A 25,931-nucleotide genomic window follows, 5' to 3' on the forward strand; every position below is an offset into this window, starting at 1 on the left:
GCGTCTTCTCTATTTATTTCTTTTGCACGGACAATTTGTACGCAACTGTCAAGACTTGAGCTTCTAAAATAGCGTAATGACGCAAACGGACCTCAAGAAATATCCAGCTCAAACCTGCCTATAGTTTCATTCAAGATGGTTTTAGAAACTATTTCAAAGATCATAAAAACCCAGCTTCCAGCCTACCTCAAGAAGTTCCCCCTTCCTGAGACGATCGGAGGATTTGCGAGGTTAACAGGTAAATTGTTACGGTGTTGAAAAAAGGAAAGACAGAATAGTTTGTCCCCATGCATGCCTGCCTACAATATTAGCCACAGTAGTTCGCCAGTTTTAGTGCTGTTTTTCCAAGTTTCTTATAGATTTTCGGGTTCTGTGTGGCTGTAAAAGTGCTAATCCACTTCCTACTGAATGAAGTTCCTTACTTGGCTCAGGTCAAGTTGATTGAACATTGAAGGGTAGCTTAACAGTGCACTACTTTGAGATGCATTGTAACAGTACAAGAACATGTATCAGACTCCGAGTGGAAACTTATTAATTGTACAGCCAAACAAGTGTTTCGTTTGTATGTAGCACATTTCTTCTCTTGGCTATGGAAGGGAACTATTCCAAGCATATGAAACATTAGACTACAACAAAATATGTACAAATTAAAATCCAAGTTGAGGCTGCTTATACTTTGATATACAGGCTATGCGTGTTTTACATACTCCTGTGTGCATAAACAACCATCTCCAAGCTTCAATAATTTGATGTCATTAAACATTGCATCTACAAACCTTTATTTTGCCTTAGCTGCAAAACATGAAATACCCTCTCATGGTATTCCCATAGAGCAGTGTAAATCTAGGATGGCATGCTTACTCAATGGAGAACAGATTCCTCTCACCTTACACCTGAATGCGGCTCACACACTAGCCTTTGAGTAGTTGTGAGAGGATTAACAGACATGGGTACTATTTCAAAATCTTTCAAAAACTTTTGAGTGTTTTCCCCTAATTCTGTCTGAATTGCCAGATGGGAGGGGTTTGCAGTTGTGGGACTATTATATTTGTCCATTAAGCCAGACAAGCCCAATCAAGCACAGAGTACAATATTTGAAATGAATTCAAATAGGATTTGAACCCATGTCTGGAAAGCAGTGGTGGTAAATTATGGTTTCTCCCATTGCTCTGAGATGCTCCATACTGAAAATCATTGACATTGTAAACATTGATTTAAGTCTTCGGTAGCAAATCTATAGGAGATGCATAAACATGAAGCGACTGGAATAATTGACATGGCACTGGAAGCTCAATTGTTAATTTCATTGCCGTTCAGTGTAGTTTTGAAGTTATAACTTGCCTGCAGTCAGTAGCATAAGTACTGAGGTTTTTCCACCCCTATATTACATTTGTCATGTTAATGTTTTCACTCTCAGGAAAAGATGGGAGTCAAGTGAAAGGTCCCTGCAGGAATCTAAAGACACTATGGCTGTGTTTAGACAGTCAAAAGACCAATTAGTGGAAAAAAATATAAGACTGTGTTTACACAGGCAGACCAATTCTGGTATTTGTTTCACTAATTGTTGACCAATCAGATCAGCTCTGAAAAAAATCTGATGTAAAAAGATCTGATGTGATTGCTCAAAATACCAATTAGTGGAAAAGAGATCAGAATTTGATGCCTGTGTACACGATGCCTCCGCAGCAAAATTCAGTCTAGCAGCTTTAAGGGTGAGCACCTCATTAAATTATTTTGTCTGGATTTTATGGTGTTTTTACATTTGCCTTTTTGAAGTCGAGAAATCGTATAATGAGATTAACTTTCTCCCTTTAGTCACCCTTCTTTTTAATCAAAAGCCATTTAATTTAATTGCCCTGAGATTCAAATACACAGCCCTCAAAGTTGTCATAGTCAATGGAATAATGGATGGGACATTATCCACTGTTATATTGGCCTCTTGGAACTGTGCATCGATGGGTAGGCCAGCCTATCAGATACTAAGATGGTTTGAGAGCTGATATAGAATCAGTTTTGCCTTAAGATCTTAATGAATAAGATAATTGACAGGATGGACCTGATTTTATTTTTATTTTTTTATTTTTTTTGGATAACCATGTAAATCTCTTTCAGACAAGATGACTTTGATCAATATATTTACTGATTTGAAAATGCTAATTAGCATCAAAGTAGACATCGCGCAAGACTACAAATCCATGCAAGCTTCTGCACATAATTTCAAGCCTACACCTTTGCTAACAAGTATTGTGTAAAATAAAAAATTGCACAAGACAGTTGACAGAATTGAAAGAAATGTAGGCAATTTATTAATTACTAAATTTAGCTAACATTAGACAGTTAATCCAGAGATTCTTACCTTTGCCTGAATTCGTCAGTCTCGTCCAGATCATCATGGCATTTGTAGTTCTTTATGATAGCCACATTAGCAGCTAATTAGCATTTCATTTTTGTAGGGTAAATACAGGTGAAAATATTGTCACCCTGTCTTAGAGATTTAAATGGTTACCAAAACTTCATGCCATGGTAAGCCCTTATTTTAAAAATGAATGGTGGGAAAACGATTGGAACCATTTCCTAGTTTGACCTCTAGGTTTTATGATTCATACTGTGGTACTCTATACATGTTGTGTAATTGTATGACTCGCTATAACCCCATGTTATGGGGCGAGGCGGCATGTTATGGGAACCGCAGGGGTGGAACAATTGAGGAGATCCAATATCACTGCGTGTTTTACCTGTGCTTGTGCCTGTGTGTTTTCTTCCCAGTCCTTGATTGGCTCCGGTTGCTGCCTCTCCTGGGAATCTTGGCCCTGCTGGGCTACCTCACCATCCGGCCCTTCCTGCCCAAGAAGAAGAAGCAGAAGGACAGCCTGATCAACCTGAAGATCCAGAAGGAGAACCCCAAAGTGGTCAACGAGATAGATATTGAGGACTTGAAGAGCACAAATGTCTGCTACTGCCGCTGCTGGCGCTCCAAAACGGTAAATTAGAGGGAGAGTTGGATGGTTATTGCTAACACTACACCTTCTTAGTAATTTCAGGGCCCATATTCAAAGTCTCTCAGGAGTGCTGAGGATCAATACTGCCTGATAATATTATCCATTATGATCGATCTGGACAGGGGAAACCTAATCTTAGATCGCAGTACTACTCTGGGACGCTTTTTGAAAAAAGGCCCTGATCAGCCTTCATGCATCGGTGCCAAGGGAATGGGGTGGGGGGAGTTGGCTTGAGATTGGTTTTAGATCATGTTAGATGCAAAGACTTATAGCAATAGCTAGTGGTCTTCTAACCTTAGCAATTTATGCAGATACCAACAGTTTCTTTTTCCATTCTCACTGTCTTGAGGCCAAAGGGAAGCTTATGACTGTTAAGAAATGGTCAACTATGGAGGGGAGGGGCTCAAGTTAGCCTATCTATAAGCAATGCCTCGTACTGTACGTATCAGTCTAATATTAAGTTGTTTCCTGTTGCAGTTTCCTGTTTGTGACAAATCACACATAAAGCACAATGAGTTGACTGGAGACAACGTGGGGCCTCTCATACTCAAGAAGAAGATAATATAATCCATCTTTAACACTGAAGGAGCCGCCATCTTCACTCCCTACTTCTGTCGTTGGTTCTTTAAAAAAAAAGTCTGTATTTTAGGGCATGACCTTTTGCACTGTTCCAATTTGTCTTTTGTTTTGGTAAAAAAAAAAAGGCACATACTTTCCTTTTGGTCGTGATATGCTGTAGAAATGTTGGTGGCACGTTAACTCAAAGATTTTACCATCAGCACTTTTGTAAATCTTATTTATTTCAACTTGACAATAACGGACATTAACAGAGGTTATACCACAGAGTAGCATAAAACCTTTCAAACTATCACCACTCCCTCTTATTGTCTCCTTCTGAGAACTTTTTGTACAGTGGCCATTTTCCAGTCTGGCTAGCAGCTCTCGTTAGAAACAGTTCACTTTGGTCTCCTTGGTAGCACCGCTCGGTTCCAAACTATTGGAATCACATTGAGGGGAATTTGAACTTGAAACATGATTGCAATTAGGGTAGCAGTACATTTTGTTAAGTTGAAAAAAATATGTATACTTAGCCTTTTCAATCTCTGAACTACTGCAAGCTTGAAGTCTTTCACTTGCATACAAACACACTTCCAGGATTTATTTTCTCTGCCATTTCTTTGTTCCTAACCTTATAAAACTTGCCTTAATTCTGTGTTCATACTGTTGTGTATTCAACCTGACGATCTTAAGACATCTCAATTTCACAAAACTCCTCCACTCAACAACGAACCCTTGTTTTTCTACAAATATTTAAGCAATTCAATGTTTTGCCTTTACAGTATCAAACATGTCAGTTGTCTGATTGACTTTGCATTAAAACTGAATGTATTGCAAATATTTCTTAATACATTCATCATGAGATTTGAAGAAGGTAGCTGATCCTTTGTTTACTGATCCTTATGTTAAATACCAGTTTTACTGGGATTTAGGCAAACTGTGCCCGCCTGTGGACTTCTGTAAAATAAAAGTTGACCCGAGTTACTTTGTTTTAGGAAAGGAGTTTTGTCAAATGGCAAGAAGAAACAGGCCTTGAAGTTTGGGAATTGATTTACAATAATTTGAAACACACTTCCCATGAGTTTGCACAAAAATGTTGACAACGATTAGGTGGAGTTTTTATATGCCAACATAACCTAAGGACACCAGCAGCACCAGTTACTGTTTGCGTCTGCTTTCCATACCAAAACCTTGATGCTAGGACCTGACCTATGCTTTTTGATGGTGATAGAAACATCTGACCCCTTATATCACCACATTAAAGATAAGAACGTTGCTCACCTCTAACACAAAACATGATTACAGTACATGTAGCATCTACGCTGAGTGTTAAACGTTAAGGACACCTGCTCCTTCCATAAGACTGACCAGGTGAAAGCTATGATCCCTTATTGACGTCACTGGTTAAATCCACCTCAATTGGTGTATTGCAGATATAGGGAAGACAAGTTTAAAGGATTTTTAAGCCTTGACATGGATTGTGCATTCAGAAGGTATTCAGATCCCTTGACATTTTGTTACAGCCTTAAATTGATCAAATTGTTCACCCCCCCCCCCCCCCCCCCCCCCCTCAATCCCCCACAATGACAAAGCAAAACCAGATTTTTAGATTCTCATATTTACATAAGTATTCAGATCCTTTACTCAGTACTTTGTTGAAGCACCTTTGGCAGTGATTACAGCCTCAAGTCTTCTTGGGTATGATGCTACAAGCGTGGCACACCTGTATTTGGGGAGTTTCTCCCATTCTTCTCTGCAGATCCTCTCAAGTCTTGTCAGGTTGGATCCCTTCACAGCTATTTTCAGGTCTCTCCAGAGATGTTCGATCGGGTTCAAGTCACAGCTCTGGCTGGGCCACTCAAGAACATTCAGAGACTTGTTCCGAAGCCACTCCTGCTTTGTCTTGGCAGTGTGTTTAAGGTCATTGTCCTGTTGGAAGGTGAACCGTCACCCCAGAATGTGGTCCTAAGCGCCCTGGAGCAGGTTTTCATCAAGGATCTCTGTACTTTGCTCTGTTCATCTTTCCCTTGATTCTGACTAGTCTCACAGTCCCTGAAAAACATACCCACAACATGCTGCCACCACGCTTCACCGTAAGGATGGTGACAGGTTCCCTCCAGATGTGACGCTTGTTATTCAGGCCAAATAGTAAAATGTTGGTTTCATCATACCAGACAATCTTGTTTCTCATGGTTTGAGTTCTTTAGGTGTCTTTTGGCAAACTCCAAGCGGGTTGTCATGTGCCTTTTACTGAGGAGTGGCTTCCATCTGGCCACTCTACCATAACAGCCTGATTGGTGGAGTGCTGCAGAGATGGTTGTCCTTCTGGAAGGTTCTCCCATCTCCACAGAGCTCTGTCAGTCACCATCAGGTTCTTGGTCACTTCCCTGACCAAGGCCCTTCTCCCCCAAATGCTCAGTTTGGCCAGGCAGCAAGCTTTAGGAAGTCTTGGTGGATCCACACTTCTTCCATTTAAAAATTATGGAGGCCACTGTGTTCTTGGGGACCTTCAATGCTGCAGAAATTTTTTGGTACAGTGCCTCGACACAATCCTGTCTTGGCGCTTCAACCTCATGGCTTGGTTTTTGCTCTGACATGCACTGTCAACTGTGGGACCTTATATAGACAGGTGTGTGCCTTTACAAATCATGTCCAATCAATTGAATTTACCACAGGTGGACTCAAATCTTGTTGTAGAACATCTCAAGGATGATCAATGGAAACAGGATGCACCTGAGCTCAATTTCAAGCCTCATAGAAAAGGGTCTGAATACTGATGTAAAAAAAGGGTCTGAATACTTTCTGAATGCGCCCTTCAGAGGGTGAATGAAGCAAAATATTTAATTGCCTTTAAAAATCGTATGGCACCGGTTTGGGTCAAGAACTGCTAAGCTGATGGGTTTTTTCATGCTGAACAGTTTCTCTGTGTGTCCACCACCCAACGGACATCCAGCCAACTGTAGGAAGTATTGGAGTCAACATGGGCCAGCATCCCTGTGGAACACTTCGACACCTTGTAGAGTCCATACCCGGACAAATTGAGGCTGTTCTGAGGGAAAAAGGAAGGGATGCAACTCAATATTAGGAAGGTGTCCTTAATGTGTTCTTAGTGTCAAAAGACTACCACTTTCCTTAAAGGGCCAGTGTTGACATTTTCTATCAATATCAAATAATTTCCGGGTATAATATTCCAGTTGAGCTAGACCTACAGCATATACGTAATCTAGAGCAAATGGAATTGGTTTAACAGAAAATGTGCTTTGATCTCAGAAAATACATTTTTTTTAAACAATTTAACAGTTCAAGTTTCAAAAGTTAAAACAGGACTCTTAAATGGTATGATATATTACAAATTACTACTGAAAAACCTAAAGGGACCCTTTCAAGAGTCCATACAAACGTAACAAAAGTATCTCTAAATCAACTGCACAATTAACTCTTTATGGAATCAAAATCATAAATACTGAATAATAAAAACACGATAAAATAGAACAAATAAAATGACTGTTTGGCAGTCTTTTCTTAAACAGATTTTACAGTATATTGCTCTGAATGTGACGCTATTATCTGAGCCACACTGATTTTGCATGAAAGACCCCCGTCATAAATATATCTTAGCAAGGGGTCCATATTATTCATGTTTTTTGTGACATTCAGTCACATTTAGTGCACATGATTTGAATATTGCTTAAATGGTAACGTACAATAAATCAAATTGTCTTGCCTTCGTCCAGAGTCTAGCTAGCAACAACAGTCCAACGCAAAATATAATATTTTCTTTGAATCAAACTGCACAACAAGCTAGTACAACAACCTTCTCATAAATACATTACATTCACACAGAATACAACATCAGCAGCTGGTAAATAATTGATGTGTAAAGCCTAAGGACAAAAAATAAATGCTGTGAAGGCGTACATACAGTGTATGATAATGAACACACAATATGCCTGATAGTCAATGTCAAAAACATTAAATTCTAGTGGCTCAGCTCATCAAACCACTTTTAATGATAGGGTATCATTTTAATAGTAACATAGTGCATAATGCTTGGATATAGTGGATTGTTGGTTGAGTGGCAGCTGTAGTTCGAGTCCTGGAAACTACCCTCGGGGAGATATAAATAAACGCTGCAGGATGTCAAACACACCAAGGACAGACACACAGATGAGAGACCCCACTGTCCGAAAGGCATTATCCTGGGTGTCACCAGAGTCTGAAATAGGAACCATATTCTCTAAACAGTACAACACTTTAAAGAGAATAGGGTGCCATTTTAGATGCACGCTTGAAGTGCCCCCATTTCCCTACGATCCATCCATGTAATTTCCTCCTTGGTGAAGTGTACTTCCTGGTTCCCGCCATCAGAGGGTACTCTCGTAGGTGATTGGGGTCTCGGTTATAGTTCTGCTTTGCTCCCGCTCTGCATATCCAAGGAAAAAGGGTAGAAAATAATGATAAAAAAATTGCCTTTGCAGTGTGTGTGCGTGCTTGCATGTGTGTGCGAGAGAAACTGAAGTGCCTCCAAGTGAGTATAAACTAAATAAGACTATAGGCCAAATAGTAAATATGGATTCACACCCCCCTTCGCGTTTTTCCTATTTTGTTGCATGACAACTTGTAATTTAAATGGATTTTTATTTGGACGTCATATAATGGACACACACAAAATAGTCCAAATTGGTGAATTGAAATGATTTTCCCCCCCAAAAGATTCTTAAAATTAAAAATAAATAAAAAACAGAAAAGTGACGCGTGGATATGTATTCACCCACTTTGCTATGAAGCTCGTAAATAAGATCTGGTGCAGCCAATTACCTTCAGATGTCACTTAATTAGTTAGATTGTGATATTTAAATAAAGTCCATGTGTGCAAAGTTGTGGAGAAGTACAGATCAGGGTTGGGTTATAAAAAAAAAGATCAGAAACTTTGAACATCCCACGAAGCGCCATTAAATCCATTATTCAAAAATGTAAAGAATATGGCACCACAACAAACCTGCCAAGAGCGGGCTGCCCACCAAAACTCACAGACCAGGCAAGGGGGGCATTAATCAGAGGCAACAAAGAGACCAAGGATAACCCTGAATGAGCTGCAAAGTTCCACAGCGGAGATTTGAGTATCTGTCCATAGGACCACTAAACCGTACACTCCAGAGAGCTGGGCTTTACGGAAGAGTGTCCAAGCAAACATGTTTGGTGTTCACCAAAAGGCATGTGGGAGACTCCCCAAACATATGGAAGAAGGTACTCTGGTCAGATGAGACTAAAATTGAGCTTTTTGCCCATCAAGGAAAACGCTATGTCTAGCGCAAACCCAACATCTCTTATCACCCTGAGAACACGTCCCCGTCCCCAGGCGGCTGCATCATGCTGTGGGGATGTTTTTCATCAGCAGGGACTGGGAAACTGGTCAGAATTGAAGGAATGATGGATGGCGCTAAATACAGGGACATTTTTGAGGGAAACCTGTTTCAGTCTTCCAGAGATTTGAGACTGGGATGGATGTTCACCTTCCAGCAGGACAATGACCCTAAGTATACTGCTAAAGCAACACTTGAGTGGTTTAGGGGAAACAATTAAATGTCTTGGAATGGCCTAGGTCAAAGCCCAGACCTCAATCCAATTGAGAATATGCGGTATGACTTAAAGATTGCTGTACACCAGCGGAACCCATCCAACTTGAAGGAGCTGGAGCAGTTTTGACTTGAAGAACAGGCAAAAATCCCAGTGGCTAGATGTGCCAAGCTTATAGAGACATACCCCAAGAGACTGTAATTGCATCTGTAATTGCAGCAAAAGCTGGCTCTACAAAGTATTGACTTTGGGGGGTGAATAGTTATGCATGCTCAAGTTCTGTTTTTTTTGTCTTATTTCTTGTTTTTCACAATAAAAAATATTTTGCAACTTCAAAGTGGTAGGCATGTTGCGTAAATCAAATGATACAAACCCCCTAAAAATCTATTTTAATTCCAGGTTGCAAGGCAACAAAATAGGAAAAATGCCAAGTGGGGTGAATACTTTCGCAAGCCACTGTACATCATGTGGGGATAACAGCTGACACTCAAGCTAGGTTAGTAGTAGGTGTGGGTTTTTGTGTGTTTCTATTTTAAAAGCGATGGTGTGGCAGTCCTTCCTGTTGCTGTGTGCTTCTGTCTGTGCATTTATGCAGACAGTGTGTTTGCAAATTCTGTGTGTGCGTCCTCACCCCAGGCAGCGTTCTTTGGTTTCTGCAGCAGGCGAGGTCCTGTGAGTCCTATGACCAGGGCCCCTATGGGGGCGGTGAGCAAGATGGAGAGCACGGCCACTGTCAGCACGTCCATGCCATACTTCTCCAGCTCCTTATCCTCCTTGGTGCGGGCCATGTCCAGCGCTGTGGAGCCAATGGCCGCCTAGGGAGAGAAGAGGAGGGGAGGAGATCGACACATTGGCCACGTCACCCTCAACATTGTGAGAGCTGGAACTCTGTCATAAAGTTAAAATAACGCAGACATAGGTAATAATAGGTGTTGCAAGTCGCGCAATCACTAGTTAGAATATTCAAATGTTATGGTTATTTTGCGTGTTAAGCAAAATTCATCCTTTGATCCTGTTTTGTATGCTTATTGGATACAGCGAAATGGAGAGGAGAATGTTGAAAGAGCAGTAAGCTGGATTCGAGCCCATGCTGGCAGAGGTAGTACATTGTACATGTGCTCCAGAGGCAGGGGTTTAGACCACTCCAGGCCACAGTAGTTTCTATTTAACATTAAGTACCTGTACAGTGGCTTTGGGTAGCCAGGCCAGAGCGATGAAGAGCTTCTCTTTGAAGTTGAAGCCGGCACACAGCACACAGACGAAGGTGAAGAGAACGCGCACCAGCAGACCAATGGCCAGAGAGCCTATGCCCAGGCCTGGTGGGACAGAGAAGTTAAGAGGGGGTTGAATGATAAACACTTTATAATAATAGATTATCTCCAAAGAGCGGGGTATAAATGTATACGTTGTGTGTGTTCTTACTGACTGTGTGTTTATGAGGATGTTTGTGTTCTCACCGACAGTGTTTTTGTCCATCTCTGAGATCTGGATCTCGGCCCCGATCAAGCCGAAGAGCAGTGGCTGGAACACCTCCCAGGCAATACCCACTATATCCTCCACAGGGACCTGCACATACACCAAGTCAGACAGACACACGTTACGGAGACACACGTTACGGTTTCTCAAAGTACTGACGTTTTCAAATACAATTTGTGAAAGTAGAGCAAATGGAGAGGTGATAAAGCAATAAAAACATTAAAAACCACCCACGACACAAACCAGACTACAGAGAGACTTCAGCAAACACCAAGACTTCACAACTGTGTTACTCTACTGGAGAATCTGCCTCCCATAGAGACAATACGAGATGTGACTGACTGTATATTTGGGATTGGCCTCTATCCTGATTGGAAGGGTCCCACTGTGTTTTAAGACAGCAGTTTGTGCTGCACTGGAACATCCAATGCTTTAGTTGAGTCCACTGAGGTAAGGGCTCGGGGGGCATTTGGGTGAGAGTGTAAGTGCCTAGCTAGAAGATGCAGGGTACGGCGGGTTGAGTGAGTGGTCGGCACGGGATGGGGTTGTATGTGTGTGTGATTGACTGACCTTGGACCTTCTCCAGCCCAGGCTGGCCAGGAAGGCGAGGACCAGGGTGCAGAGGCCCCCCGAGCCGGGGAAGCCGGCCACGTTGCTGCCGAACACGGCAAACACCGACAGGCCCAGTAGCAGGAATGAGCGCTTCATCACTACGTTGTTCTACAGTAGAAAGAGTGAGAGAGAAGGAAGGATGTATTACTAAAGGTTTTCCAAACAAGGACTATGTCCCTGGAGTAACATTACTGAGAAAGGGAAACGCTACTGAGAAAACTGAGCTCCGTTATAGGTCAACTCCACAGTCCAGTTTCCTCTCTATTGCACTCCACACTGCCCTTTCTCACCTGGACAAAAGGAACACCTACGTGAGAATGCTGTTCATTGACTACAGCTCAGCGTTCAACACCATAGTGCCCTCAAAGCTCATCAGTAAGCTAAAGACTCAGACTAAACACCTCCCTCTGCAACTGGATCCTGGACTTCCTGTCGGGCTGCCCCCAGGTGGTAAGGGTAGGTAACAACACATCTGCCACGCTGATCCTCAACACGGGTGCCCCTCAGGGGTGTGTGCTCAGTCCTTTCCTGTACTCCTTGTTCACTCATGACTGCACGGCCAGGCACGACTCCAACACCATCATTAAGTTTGCCGATGACACAACAGTGATAGGCCTGATCACCGACAACGATGAGAGAGCCTATAGGGAGGAGACCTGGCCGTGTGGTGCCAGGACAACAACCTCTCCCTCAACGTGATCAAGACAAAGGAGATGATTGTGGACTACAGGGAAAGGAGAACAAAGCACGCCCCCATTCTCATCGGGGGGACTGAAGTGGAACAGGTTGATAGCTTCAAGTTCCTTGGTGTCCACATCACCAACAAACTAACATGGTCCAAGCACACCAACAGTCGTGAAGAGGGCACGACAAAGCCTATTCCCACTCAGGAGACTGAAAAGATTTGGCATGGGTCCTCAGATCCTCAAAAGGTTATTCAGCTGCACCATCGAGAGCATCCTGACGTGTTGCATCACTGCCCCGTATGGCAACTGCTCGGCCTCCGAACGCAAGGCACTACAGAGGGTAGTGCGTACGGACCAGTACATGGGTCCAAGCGTACATGGGTCCAAGCTTCCTGCCATCCAGAACCTCTATACCATGGGTGTCAAACTCTGGCCCGTGGGCCAAATTTGGCCCGCGGGGTAATTATATTTGGCCCGCGAGACAATACCAAATTACTACTAGAGCTGGCCCGCCGGTATTATACAGCGCATTCACCACTAATACTACGAATCCCATAATGCTCTGCTGTTTTCGCGCGCCAATCAGGACAGGACCCAGAAACGCTCTCTCCTCTGTGACAGTAGTCATAGCAACATAGACGCTACAACTGTCAGCGAGCTAACCCTTCCCAAAAATGGCGAAAAGAAAGGCAGAAAACAGGAGCTTTCTGGACAAGTGGGAGGCAGAATATCTGTTTACATATGTAAAAGACAAACCTGTTTGTCTTGTTTGTGGAGTCAACGTGGCTGTAAGTAAGGAGTACAACATTAGACGACACTATGAAACGAAACACCATGACAAATACAAGGACCTGGACATGACTCAAAGGAGCCAGAAAGTAGAGGAGATGAAAAGAAGTTTGGTTTCACAACAGAATATGTTTAAAAAAGCCACATCACAAAGCGAGGCTGCTGTAAAGGCTAGTTATATAGTGGCAGCAGAGATCGCAAAATCAGCCTGGCCCTTTAATGAGGGAGAGTTCATGATGAAGGTTTGTGACCTCGTATGCCCAGAGAAAAAACAAGCATTTTCAAACGTGAGCCTGAGCAGGAACACAGTAGCTGATCGCACATGTGATCTTGCCACCAATCTGTATGACCAGCTGATGGAAAAGGGAAAAGATTTTGTTGCGTTCTCCCTCGCTGTGGATGAGAGCTGCGACGCCTCTGATACTGCTCAGCTGTCAGTCTTCATCCGTGGAGTGGACTCAAATCTGTGTGTTATGGAGGAGCTATTAGGATTCAAATCAATGCATGGCACAACCACAGGAAAGGAAATCTTTGAGGAGGTTTCCAAATGTGTAACTGAAATAAAGCTGCCGTGGGATAAACTCGTTGGATTAACGACAGATGGTGCGCCAGCGATGTGCGGTAAAAAGAGTGGACTGGTGGGCATGGTTCGGGAGAAGATGCGGGAAGAGAACTGTGCAGGTGAGCTAACTGTTTACCACTGCATCATACATCAGGAAGCACTGTGTGCCAAAGCCCTAAAGATGGAACATGTTATGACCACAGTAACACAGGTAGTTAACTTTATAAGAGCCAAAGGTCTAAATCACCGCCAGTTTAAATCTTTTCTGGAGGAGTGTGGTTCGGAATACGCAGACGTGCCGTATCACACAGAGGTGAGATGGCTAAGCAGAGGAAAAGTACTGAACAGATGTTTCGAGCTGCGTGAGGAAATATGTCAATTCCTGGAAACCAAAGGGAAGGATACAGCAGAGCTCCGGGAGCAAAAGTTCCTGTGTGAGCTGGCCTTTCTCTGTGACATCTCGAGCCATCTCGATGCGCTGAACCTGCAGCTTCAGGGGCGGGGGCGCATCATCACAGACATGTACGCTGCAGTGAGGGCCTTCAAAACTAAACTGTGCCTGTGGGAGAATCAGATGCTGCAAGGAAACCCTTGCCATTTTCCCTGCTGCCAATCCATAAAAGCGCAGATCTCTACCGCCGTGTTCCCATGCGCACAGTTTGCTGAAAAACTCAGTGTTCTCGCCGCTGAGTTTAGCCGGCGATTTGCCGACTTCGATGCCCAGAAATGCAAGTTTGAACTGCTTAGTAATCCCTTCGCAGTTGATGTGGAAAATGCACCAACCAACATCCAAATGGAGCTGATTGAACTCCAGTGCAACGACACGCTGAAGTCAAAGTATGATGCTGTGGGCGCTGCACAGTTTCCACGGTTCATCCCTGACACAATGCCTCAGCTCCGCACCCAAGCTGCTCAGATGCTCTCCATGTTCGGCAGCACTTATCTATGCGAGCAACTTTTATCCTCGATGAAGATGACCAAAACAACTCACAGGAGACGTCTGACTGATGAACATCTTCGCTCGATACTGAGGATTTCTTCAGCTCAGAGCTTGAGCCCAGACATTGATGAACTAGCATCCAAGAAGAGATGCCAGGTATCTGGCTTGGGCACATCAGATTAGACCAGTGTGCAATAATTAACGTTTTCTTTATGCACTTTTTCTTGCTACAAGGCATGGGCTTGAATGGTTGATTGATTTATTATCATTTTATTTGTAAAATTATTAGCCAGTGGAAAAAGTTTATTTTGGTATTTAAATCAGAAGGCTGCAAATAGAAAAGAGGCATACAATTTTTATTTAAATTTTATTTATTTAATAAATGAATGCCATTGATGTGTTTTTTCATTTGAAATTCGATTTTGCATGTCTCCACTATTAAATTATATATTGTATGGTAATAAGCGATGCTTGTTCCATATTCAATGTTAAAGCAAAACTTGTTTGGGTCCATATTAAAAGGTTAATTTGTTCAATGTTGGCCCGTGACTTTGTTCAGGTTTTACATTTTGGCCCACTGGGTATTTGAGTTTGACACCCCTGCTCTATACCATGCGGTGTCACCTGAGTCATAGACTGTACTCGCTGCTACCACGCGGCACCGAAGCGCCATATCTAGGTCAAAGAGGCTTCTAAACAGCTTCTACCCCAAAACCATAAGACTCCTAAACAGCTACCGTAATTGCTGGACTATTAAGCGCACCTGAATATAAACCGCACCCACTGAATTATTAAAAAAATATGTATTTTGTACATAAATAAGCCGCACATGTCTATAAGCCGCAGGTGCCTACCCGTACATTGAAACAAATTAACTTTACACAGCCTTTAAACGAAACACGCCGTTGTAACAAAAATAAATAGGCTTTAAGAAACACGGCATGTAACAAAAAACCAAGAAAGTCTTTGGTCACTATCTTCCTCCTCCTGTGCACTGAAACCACTGAAGTCATCTCCTTCGGTGTCGGAGTTGAATAGCCTCAGAATTGCTTCATCCGATGTTGGATCATTTTCATTGTCGCTCTCATCACTTTCATCCGGAGGCTCATGCTGCCCCTTCAACACGCAGCAGTCCAGCCTTTCGAAACCCGTTGATGATAGTGGATTTTTTGACAATGCTCCACGCTGTCAGGACCCACTGGCAGACTTGACCATAAGATGCTCTTCGCCTGCGGCCCGTTTTAGTGAAGGATTTCTCCCCACTTGTCATCCAAGCCTCCCACTGAACAAGGAGCGCCACCTTAAATGCACGATTTACACTGATGTCAAGTGGCTGCAAATACTTTGGGCCATCTGCTTTTCTTCCCTCTGAAAGCTTTAGTTGTATTTTTGCACTGAGTCAGTTCCTCACGCTGCTGTTTCCAACGTCTTATCATCGACTCATTAAGGCCAAGCTCCCGTGCAGCAGCTCTATTTCCTTTTCCAACAGCCAAATCGATCGCCTTCAACTTGAAAGCTGCATCATATGCATTTCTCCGTGTCTTTGCCATGATGAGGGTGACAAAATGACTACCGTAATCAGAATGATGGGAAGTTTGAGCGCGCTCAATTTACGTCACATTATGTGACGGTGCTCAGTTTTTTGGCGGCATGAATCCATAAATTAGCCGCGTCATTGTATAAACCGCGAGGTTCAAAGTGTGGGAATAAAGTAGCGGCTTATAGTCCGGAAATTACGGTAGTCAAATGGCTACCCAGACTATTTGCGCACCCCCCCCCCCCCTTTACACTGCTGCTACTCTTATTATCTATGCATAGTCACTTTAATAACTCTACCTACATATTCCCCCCCACATTGAATCTGTACCGGTACCCCCTGTATATAGCCTCGTTATTGTTATTTTACTGCTGCTCTTTAATTATTTGTTACTTTTATTTTAGGGGGTATTTTCTTAAAACTGCATTGTTGGTTAAGAGCTTGTAAGTTAGCATTTCACTGTAAGGTCTAAATACACCTGCTGTATTTGGCGCATGTGACAAATAACATTTGATTTGAAAGCAGAGTCCTTTCAATGGTGATTCGTACCTGGTCTTTGCTGGGAAAGTAACGCAACAGAAATCCCAGCAGGACCCCAGCTACCATTCCCCCTCCCACCTCCAGTATACCTCTCAGCAGGTTGTACCACATGGAGCCTGCAGAGAGAACACAGCACAACAAAACATATGAAATTAATATCAAAACAGACGGGATCGTCCCAAATGGCACCCTGTTACTTTTGACCAGAGACCTATGCGGGCCCTGGTCAAAGTAGTTCACTATATAGGGAATGCGATGCCATTTAGGACACAGATTCCAGCAGGAAGTCAATAATAAAAAGCATGCAATACAGAGGAAGACACAGTAATAGCAGAACACATGCAGTTTGCTCATACTAATGGTCCCGTGGCTCAGTTGGTAGAGCATGGCGCTTGCAACAACAGGATTCGTAGGTTCGATTCCCGAAGTGTGAGGGTGTCATCTATTGGATCCAGGACAGATTGCAGGAAGATTTCTATTAATGCTGCAACAAAAACAGATAAGTTCTATTCTTTTTCTAGTGGTCTCCTTGCATCATTGGCTCAGAGCAGAGGCACAGATCAACAACCTCCCTCCTGATTGGCTTAGAGCAGAAGAACAGATCAACATGCTCCCGACTGATTGGATCCCTACCGGTGGCGAAGGCCATGCCCATGCAGGTGGTGAAGCCGGTGATGGCCAGGATGTCGTCGAAGCTGCCGGCAGCCATGAGGAGGGTAGGGATGCCCTGCTCCAAGCCGTAGCCATCCTTCTGCAGCAGCAGCATGGAGGGAACCACCACGGCCGGGGACACGGCTCCCAGCACAAATCTACAAGAGACGGGAGAGCCAAAGTGAGGTTTAATCATCAGAATATCATATTCATCAGGTTTGTGTTGCCAGGCTGAAGAGCGACCTCAGAAGTAACAACCTGTAATATGAATACTGATAATAATATTGTCATATGACCATTTAGCAGATAGCCAGTACAAACCGACAGGAGAGGAGACAGAGTTCATCATATAATATGGCCCTGTAGAAGATGGTTTCAAAGGACTGTAAAAGCACTTTGAGCAACTGCTGATGTTAAATAAAAATAATGCATTCGATTGATTAATATGAAGACATCACAAACCATGAAGAGACAGGGGAGGGGTTATGGGGGATAATACAATGAGTATAGACAGTGTTTAATGATGCAGCTTTACTAATAGGAATTAGTTTGAGATATACACTATACATACAAAAGTATGTTGACATCCCAGCCACAATCAATGCTGTATAAAATTGAACACACAGCCATGCAATCTCCATAGGGATAACATTGGCAGCAGGATGGCCTTACTGAAGAGCTGTGAACCTTTCAACGTGGCAGTTCGTCAAATTTCTGCCCTGCTAGAGCTGCCCCGGGTAACTGTAAGTGCTGTTATTGTGAAGTGGAAATGTCTAGGAGCAACAACGGCTCAGCCGTGAAGTAGTAGGCCTCACAAGCTCACAGAACAGGACCGCTGAAGCACGTAGTGCGGAAAAATCATCTGTCCTCGGCTGCAACACTGACTACCGAGTTCCAAACGGCCTCTGGAAGCAATATCAGCACAAGAACTGTTGGTCGGGAGCTTCATGAAAAGGGTTTCCATGGCCGAGCAGCTGCACACAAGCCTAAGATCACCATGAGCAATATCAAGTGTCGGCTGGAGTGGTGTAAAGCTCGCCGCCATTGGACTCTGTAGCAGTGGAAACCTGTTCTCTGGAGTGATGAATCCGCTTCACCATCTGGCAGTCCAAAGGACAAATCTGGGTTTGGCGGAAGCCAGGAGAACTCTGCCTGCCCCAATGAATAGTGCCAACTGTATAGTTTGGTGTAGGTGGAATAATGTCTGGGGTTGTTTTTCATGGTTCGGGCTAGGCCCCTTAGTTTCAGTAGGGAAATCTTAACACTATAGCATACAATGACATTCTAGATGATTGTGCTTTCTTGTTTCAGCATGACAATGCCCCGTGCACAAAGCGTGGTCCATACAGAAATGGTTTGTCGAGATCGGTATGGAAGAACTTGACTAACCTGCAGAGCCCTGACCTCAACACATTCAAACACCTTTGGGACGAATTGGAACGCTGACTGCGAGCCAGGCTTAATCGCCCAACATCAGTGCCCAACCTCACTAATGCTCGTGCCTGAATGGAAGCATGTCCCCGCAGCAATGTTCCAATATCTAGTTGAAAGCCTCCCCAGAAGAGTGGAGGCTGTTATAGCAGCAAAAGGGGGACCAACTCCATATTGATGCCCATGATTTTGGAATGCGATGTTCGACAAGCATACTTTTGGTAATGTATTTAGAGGGATGGATGAATAGAACGATGGATAGATCAGAGTGAGAGCCCGTATGAGTGGAGAGGACAGGAGAGAGAGTAAGAGGAGAGAGGATGAGAGAAATATAGAAGAGAGAGGGCAAGGGGCTAAGAGTCAGAGGATGAAATGAAAATATATAAAGGCTGGGTATCCAATCCTACTCCTGGAGAGCTCCCCTCCTGTAGGTTTTCGCTCCAACCCCAGTTATAACTAACCTGGTTCACCTTATCAACCAGCTCATTATTAGAATCAGGTGCGTTAGATCAAGGTTGGAGTGAAAACCTACAGGACGGTAGCTCTCCAGGAACAGGGTTGGAGAGCCCTGGTATAAAGTATACTTCAAGTGTTCACGGTGAGTTACAGTAGCTGCCAAATACTCTACACCGGTCTTAATGGAAAGCAAGTGGTGTTAGGTAGCCCTTTAGTTTTACAAATGCATCGGGAGGCTGCAGAATACTAAGTGGAATTTAGACAACTGACCGACAGACCCGAGACAGACAGAGAGTTTACCCTAGGATGAATCCCCAGATCCAGGGCAGGCCCATGAGGAAGTGGGACGCGATGGCGACGGTGCAGGCCTCGATGATGCAGGGTCCCATTCCCACGCGTATACACACCATACTCAGCTTCTTCAGAGCCTGGGAACACACATGTATACAAACACACACACATTAATGGAAAAATCTAAATGTCATTTGTCCACTGTTGATACAATCCCAAGTTAAAAGGAACAATCCACATTTCATTAGCCCCAAATGTTTCGCAGGTCAGCAGTAAAGTTGACATTATGTGGCAAGTGACACTTTGCTTCTTGAAGGTCCTGAAAGCTTGACTGCTGAAATGCAAAACATTTTGGGACGGTAACAAACAGTGGACTAATGAAAAAAATACACACCGTTTGAGTGGATTTCTCCTTTAACACAGGTTATCACAGGAACACAAATAGAAAAGGACTAAACACTAAAAGCTTTGGCCTATGGAGAGTGTGGTCGAAAAATTACATATTTACCTGGTTTGTTTGACAGTTAGCGATTAATACTTTACAAATAGGACATTTATGTTCTGTTTAATCATGTATTTCTGTAAAGAGATGGTTTCCACTCTAGCTTCCTGCAGTTAGTCTGGGCGTAAGATCAAGCATTCTATAGACAAAATGTGGTGTGTGTGACCCAAGATAGAGATAACCTGAAAGAGCTTAGAACAATATTGTTGTCATCTTCCTGGCATCTGGGAAACTAAGCCGGGTTGGGGGCAAAACACCATCCTATGTAGATAACCAAGGTGGCTTATGGGAGTTGGAAGCAGTCTGACTAAGCATTTTTAAGTCCTATATAAGGTCTCGGTTTTATCATTATCAGTTAGGCTCTTGGCCCAACAACCAAGACTGTTGGGTCGACGGTTTCATTATTGCAATAATTCATCGATATTGAATAAAGATGATTGTTTGAAGAAATGACAAAGTCTCTCTCACTTTGAATAGAATATTCCACCGAAAGAGTGTTTTATTGACATACCGAGGCATCCAATCCCAGGCCTGCTCGGGCCAGGATGACAGCAAGGGCAATGTTCCTCAGGGAGGCGGACCATCGGTAGTCGATGTACACAGCATCCGTTACCACGGGGATATTACGCAGCAGGAAGCCCGACAATAACATACCTGTAGAGAATGACAGAACAATGATACTTTATCATACTATTAAAGTTAATACTTCTATAAGCAACCATGGTGTTGTTCTTTGGACTTTCTCTCACAGCAAGAGGGACAAAAAACGATGTCTTGCTGGGTCGTTCTGAAAACAAACGTGTTTTTATAAAAAAAATATATAGAAAAAAAGAGCTAAACAGAGGCTAAGATATTATTCCCATCTTCACATTGGTTCAAATGCCAAGAAATACATATTTTACGACATTCTTTGTTCTGATAGTCTGGGAACTGCATATTAAAAAGGTTGAAGATCAATTGGTTTAAGATATCAAAAGGCTTCTAGGCATAGGAGTCTTTTGAGAGTAAAGGAAAAACCTTTCCATGTAGGAATAGTGCAAACTGAAGAAAGACATGCATACAGTGGAGTCTTTCATTTACTGTATGAAATTGAATTGCCTTTGAAGGTCAGAAAGATCAATATGGTCCTGTGTGGTTCAGTTGGTAAGAGAGTGGCATTAGGCAACATCAGGGTTGTGGATTTGATTCCCCATTGGTGGCATACAAAACCGTATGCACTCACATCACTGTGCTGTAAACCGCTTTGGATAAAATGCCTGCTTAATAGTGTATTATCAAGAAAGTATAGAACAATTCCATCCCATTTGGGACGCAAGCAATGACTACTGTCTGAGCAGGGAGGAACCAGTAGACAGGCATAAAAATGTGGGACTGACTGTCGGTTAGCCTAAGTAAAAAATAAATACCTTCAAGGCCATAACAAAGCTTGAACGAAATGGAATTCCTGCTTTGTTCCATTTCAATGCTGCGTCCCCAGGGGTTGGAGAGACATTAAAGATCTATATCCAACTAACAGGACTACTACAATTCTGGACTATGGGAGTGGGCTCTGTCGGATAGACTACGCTAACGATCAACGTTTAGAAATTAAAGACCCAGCACAAACACTTCTTTATTATCTACAATCTCCTTTCTGGACTGTTGAAAGTGAGGAGTAGGCTGTGAACCGGAACGACAGCCTTCTACCTTCTTGCGGGCTAAATGAGTGGCCACTGTCTTATTATAGGGGTCTGTGCAAACTACAGGACTTTTCATGTGGTTACCGGCATCAAGAGAGACTTTGGTCAAAGCTCAACCAAGTCTCTTGTTTGTTGAGAAATGAAAAGACATGTTTCATTCAATTCCTATCAGTCTAAGTCAACAAGGGTGTTCATTTGGTTAGAAATGGGATAAGGTGTGACATGAACTCACTTCACTGTTTAGGTATGGTAGTAACATGTAGCAGCGTCGGCAAAGCCAGACAGAATAATAGGGGGACTGTTTGACCATCCGTGTATAGTAAAGGGTAGTAGTTAGGGGACAAGCAAGTGCATGCAGGCTAAATATAGTGAGTGGGTGTGCTTAATCTGAATGTGTGCTTATTATAGTAAGTAGGTGTATTCTATCTACTATATCAGCAGATATATATTACCAGCAGCCAGGCCGATGGCATGTCTGACTGTTGCTAAGGAGCATGTAGGGCACTCAACACCCTGAAGATGGCATTTCTTCTCATTCTCAACAAGTCAAATGAAGTAGAGGTTACAGAATATAACTTGTATGCTGCACATTCACAGACAAGACAGACCCCATCACCTACAACACACACAAACACGCACTCTCTCCATTCGCATTACCTACCCAGGAGCGGGGGAAAGGGAGGCAGTTTGGGAAGCCGTATGAGGCCCACCAGTTTGCCCCCGGTGACAGAGCAGATGAAGAGCACGGTGATGCCGAACAGGTTCCCCCCCGGCAGACACTCCTTCTCTGTGATGGACCACACCACGCCAAACAGCACTAATGCAATGAGGACTGGGAGGGAGGAGAGGTCAGAAGTCAGTACGTAGCCAGTAGTTTTTGCCTTTTATCTGCCAAATAAAATAATTGCATGTGCTGTACTTGATTTGGTTTGCAAGGTACAATGGTCTCAAAAGTCTACTACTAAGCCTAAATGTTAACTTGTCAATGGCAATATATCAGGAACAGTGAGTTGTGCTTTAGTCCATCTGTAAACCTACTCCATTTGTGCTATATAAATGCCTCTGGGTACTGTGGCACTGTTCAACAGCGTGCGCTGGATAAAGAGAGAAACACACTGGTTCTACAAACCCCCACCATTTTCCACTTGCCCAAGCACAGAATGCTACAAGATGCCAACCCCTGATCCCATAGCAATGTCACCATGGTAACATCTCTACGGTAGCAGTAGCCCCCCCTGGTGCCCAGAAGTAAATAAAAACAGACCAAAATGGCATTATCAGCACATTGAAGCCACTATAGTGTTAGGCCTATATTACATCTCTATTCTGGTGTCCATAGGCCACTCTAGACAATATTAGAGTGGCCTATATCTATGTTGGTGCCCACCCTTGGTGATGAGGGAGGCCAGGAGGCCTCGGGGCGGGCAGGGGCATGCCCGTCGGAGCCTGCCACAGCAGATGACCGGGGGGTCGGTGTTGGTGCCCGCATCCACCACCGGGTTACGGGGGATAAAGTAGGTCTCCTCCGTGACCTGGGGGGTTGGGCTCCGGCTCACCACCACCTGAATTTGGTTGACACCCAGGAACTACCGGGAGGATGGACGTAGAGGAAAGGGGTCTTAGTTCAATATGAAAATGTGTCCGTAGCCATACTTTTTAAATTAAACTTTCTTACTACAAAAATGCCATTTCAATACAAGCTTCTGAAAAAGTAACTACTGGATATTTTTATATTATTTCAAAAAGATTCCTATCGTACTCTAACCAGTTAAAAGGTGCAATATGCAGAAATTGCCCCGTCATTTTCTGGTTGCTAAAATTCGAATAGAACGCTTAATTTAAGTTTATGTAACATAACAAGCAATGTATAGTGTAGAGAAATAATGTACCATTCAAACCGCTGTTAAATATATTTTCAATAACCAAAAAGATTATATTTTCAGCTGGTGTACAAAACCAAAAGACGCAAAAACTAAACTTAACAGAAGCATAGAAATAGTGCACAGAGAACAGATCTTGCTTTCAATGAGAATAACTGATCTATAATTCATATTTCTATTTGAATTTGGACAGGTCGCCCAAAAAGCTGCATATTGTAGCATTAACTTCTTGAGCTGAAATCATTGCAATCTCTCAAGAGAGAATGATTTTGGCCAGGAAGTTTTTTTGGGTAGCCTAGCCTAACTCTTGAAAGTTGATAAGAATGGTACTGGAGCCAATGCAACTGGCTTTTTTTGCCTCCATTTCTTTGTCACACCTACAGTATGTTAAGTGGTTCTCATTGTTGACAGAGAGGTCACACTAACAAGACACTACTGTGTTCCCAGTGTTAGGTTCTAAATAAACGGGAGTAAAAACTCACGGACGACTAGTAAAGCTCAAACCAAGCAGTCACCCACTGCGTTACACAGCAACGTAACACAAAAACACACTTACACAAGTACTGGTATTTAAACCTTCTCCGTACACATCTGGACAGCCAATGCATCTCTGTTGCAAGGCAGGACGTTAAGTGATATGGGTAATAAACTGTTCCTTCTCCCTTAATGTGACTTGGCTTCAGCCCCCATTCCTCACTAATCCACAGCTATCCATCCTTATCAGTGACCACAACCATGTGATTGCCTTTCTCTTACTTTGTAACATTCCAAGTCCCTGGCTCATATCCAACCTTAATTGACCCCACCATATACATTCCTCCTACAGATAACCATTCACTTCTGGTGTAGCAAGTATTTCAAATTAAAACCCAACAACTGAAACCAGACTGTGGCCCTTCTCCTTTCCATAGGATACCTGAAGTCTAACAATAACATCCTCTGCACTCCCCTCTCTCCCGCAGTACCATGAACAAGGACATTTCATGTTTCAAGTTTAGAAGTCAGAACCCATCCCCAGTAAACAATAGTTCTCATGCTTATCCTAAAGAGTAGATACCGACTTTTACTACAAAGAGTGTGCCGCAATGTGAACAGTCAATGTCATGAACAAGGCTTTTGATCCAACTTACAGAAACTACCACACTGTGTAAAAAGAGGCTGGCAAAAATCATGTGCAAATCTGCTGGTAGGGTACATCGAGGTGTTTCAAATGACCTAACAGAAAGTCAGCAATGATGATTTTACTTTTGTTTTCAAGTAAATATTTGACCCCATAAATACATAGTGCCAAATAAGAGTGCACAGTACACTGCTAATAACACATTTAAACTAATGCCTTCAAAACTGATTCAAGATCAATATGTGTGGAATTGTCTACTATTACGCCAAAGCTTTCGGTCAGCCATTTCTCATAGCTTCAGCATCATTAAATTATGTAAAAGGATATCTATTAGCATTTTGGCCAAAGCACTAGATATACTATACCTCTGCATGGTTCGTTACTGAAGAGGCTCCGGGACAGTGTTCTAGGTCCAGCAAGGGAGAAGGTGTAGGCAGCTGGTCGTCCTCCATCATGGCATCTAGTACAGTTCACTTTCTCCTCCTCACTTCTTCTCGAACCTCACAGCAAACCTGTTGAGGGGTTGGGTGGGCCATTGATGCACTGCTGCTCTGCTCTTCTCCTGTTGTATCCTAAGGTCAGACTGTGTCCAGCACTAGCTCCCATTCAGTGAGTTGTCACCTGTTTATCAGTCAAAGGCAGTGACAGTGAGTGTTTGCTTGGTGGAACTGGCCAGAAGCATTTTGAGGCAAACATGGCTGTAGAGATATGAGGTGGAAACCAGCCAAGTGCAGGAGCAATCAAAGGTGAAGGTAAACAGGACTGTAAAACAGTTTCCAATGTTCAGCATTCTGCTACCAGTATGGAATGAGATTGGGAGTAAGGGCATCAATGCAGAATTTACTCTTCTTTAACTTCAGTTATGCGAGTAAAGTCCTACTGTATAAAAATAAATTGTGACAGCTGTGATGGAAACAGTAAGCTTCGGTACAATTTTATAAATGCAGATCATTTGTTTGTTCAACATGGTGGGATCTTTTTGTGTCTGTAAAATGTATTACGCGCGAAATGGCGGTGGTTACACCTTTATGCACAAATGTTGATACAGTATAATAACCATCACGTATGAGTAAACTTGGAAGTCGTGATGATTTGGTGTGTGGTCCTCCCACTACAACTTGGGAAACCATTGTGTTTATTAGGCTACAGTGACAGTGCACCGTGATGAGCTTGATACCGCTTTCCAATAAATAGGGTCTTATTTTGGTGACATGATGATCGGTGCTTGACAAACAAAAAATATTCCTCGCTCTTCCATAATATTCTCATCATGTAGACAACCTCAATACAGAATTGGTCAGATGAAGCTGTTTTGCTAGCACAGACTGGAATATGTTCCGGGATTCATCCAATGGCATTGAGGAGTATACCAAATGAGTCACCGGCTTCCTCAATAAGTGCATCGACGACGTCGTCCCCACAGTGATCGTACGTACATATCCCAACCAGAAGCCATGGATTACAGGTAAAATCCGCACCAAGCTAAAGGCTAGAGTTTCCTCTTTCAAGGAGCAGGACACTAATCCGGATGCTTATAAGAAATCCTGCTATGCCCTCAGACAAACCAAACAGGCAAGCATCAATACAGGACTAAGATTGAATCCTACTACACTGGCTCTGATGCTCGTCGGATGTGGCAGGGCTT

At 43.2% G+C, this 25,931-nt stretch overlaps 1 protein-coding gene and 1 pseudogene across 1 annotated transcript; one reads left to right on the forward strand and one right to left on the reverse strand.

Moving 5' to 3' along the window:
* Positions 1–4,541, forward strand: LOC139374913 (CDGSH iron-sulfur domain-containing protein 2B). The gene is made up of 3 exons (XM_071116135.1): positions 1–238; positions 2,767–2,981; positions 3,477–4,541. The coding sequence occupies exons 1-3, from the start codon at positions 136–138 to the stop codon at positions 3,564–3,566; spliced, it is 408 nt and encodes a 135-aa protein (XP_070972236.1). The 5' UTR covers positions 1–135; the 3' UTR covers positions 3,567–4,541.
* The window catches only part of LOC139374912 (sodium/hydrogen exchanger 9B2-like), a 27,229-nt pseudogene continuing 5,077 nt past the window's right edge, over positions 3,780–25,931 (reverse strand).

Source organism: Oncorhynchus clarkii, chromosome 19, assembly GCF_045791955.1.
Source record: "Oncorhynchus clarkii lewisi isolate Uvic-CL-2024 chromosome 19, UVic_Ocla_1.0, whole genome shotgun sequence".
Classification (NCBI taxonomy): domain Eukaryota; kingdom Metazoa; phylum Chordata; class Actinopteri; order Salmoniformes; family Salmonidae; genus Oncorhynchus; species Oncorhynchus clarkii.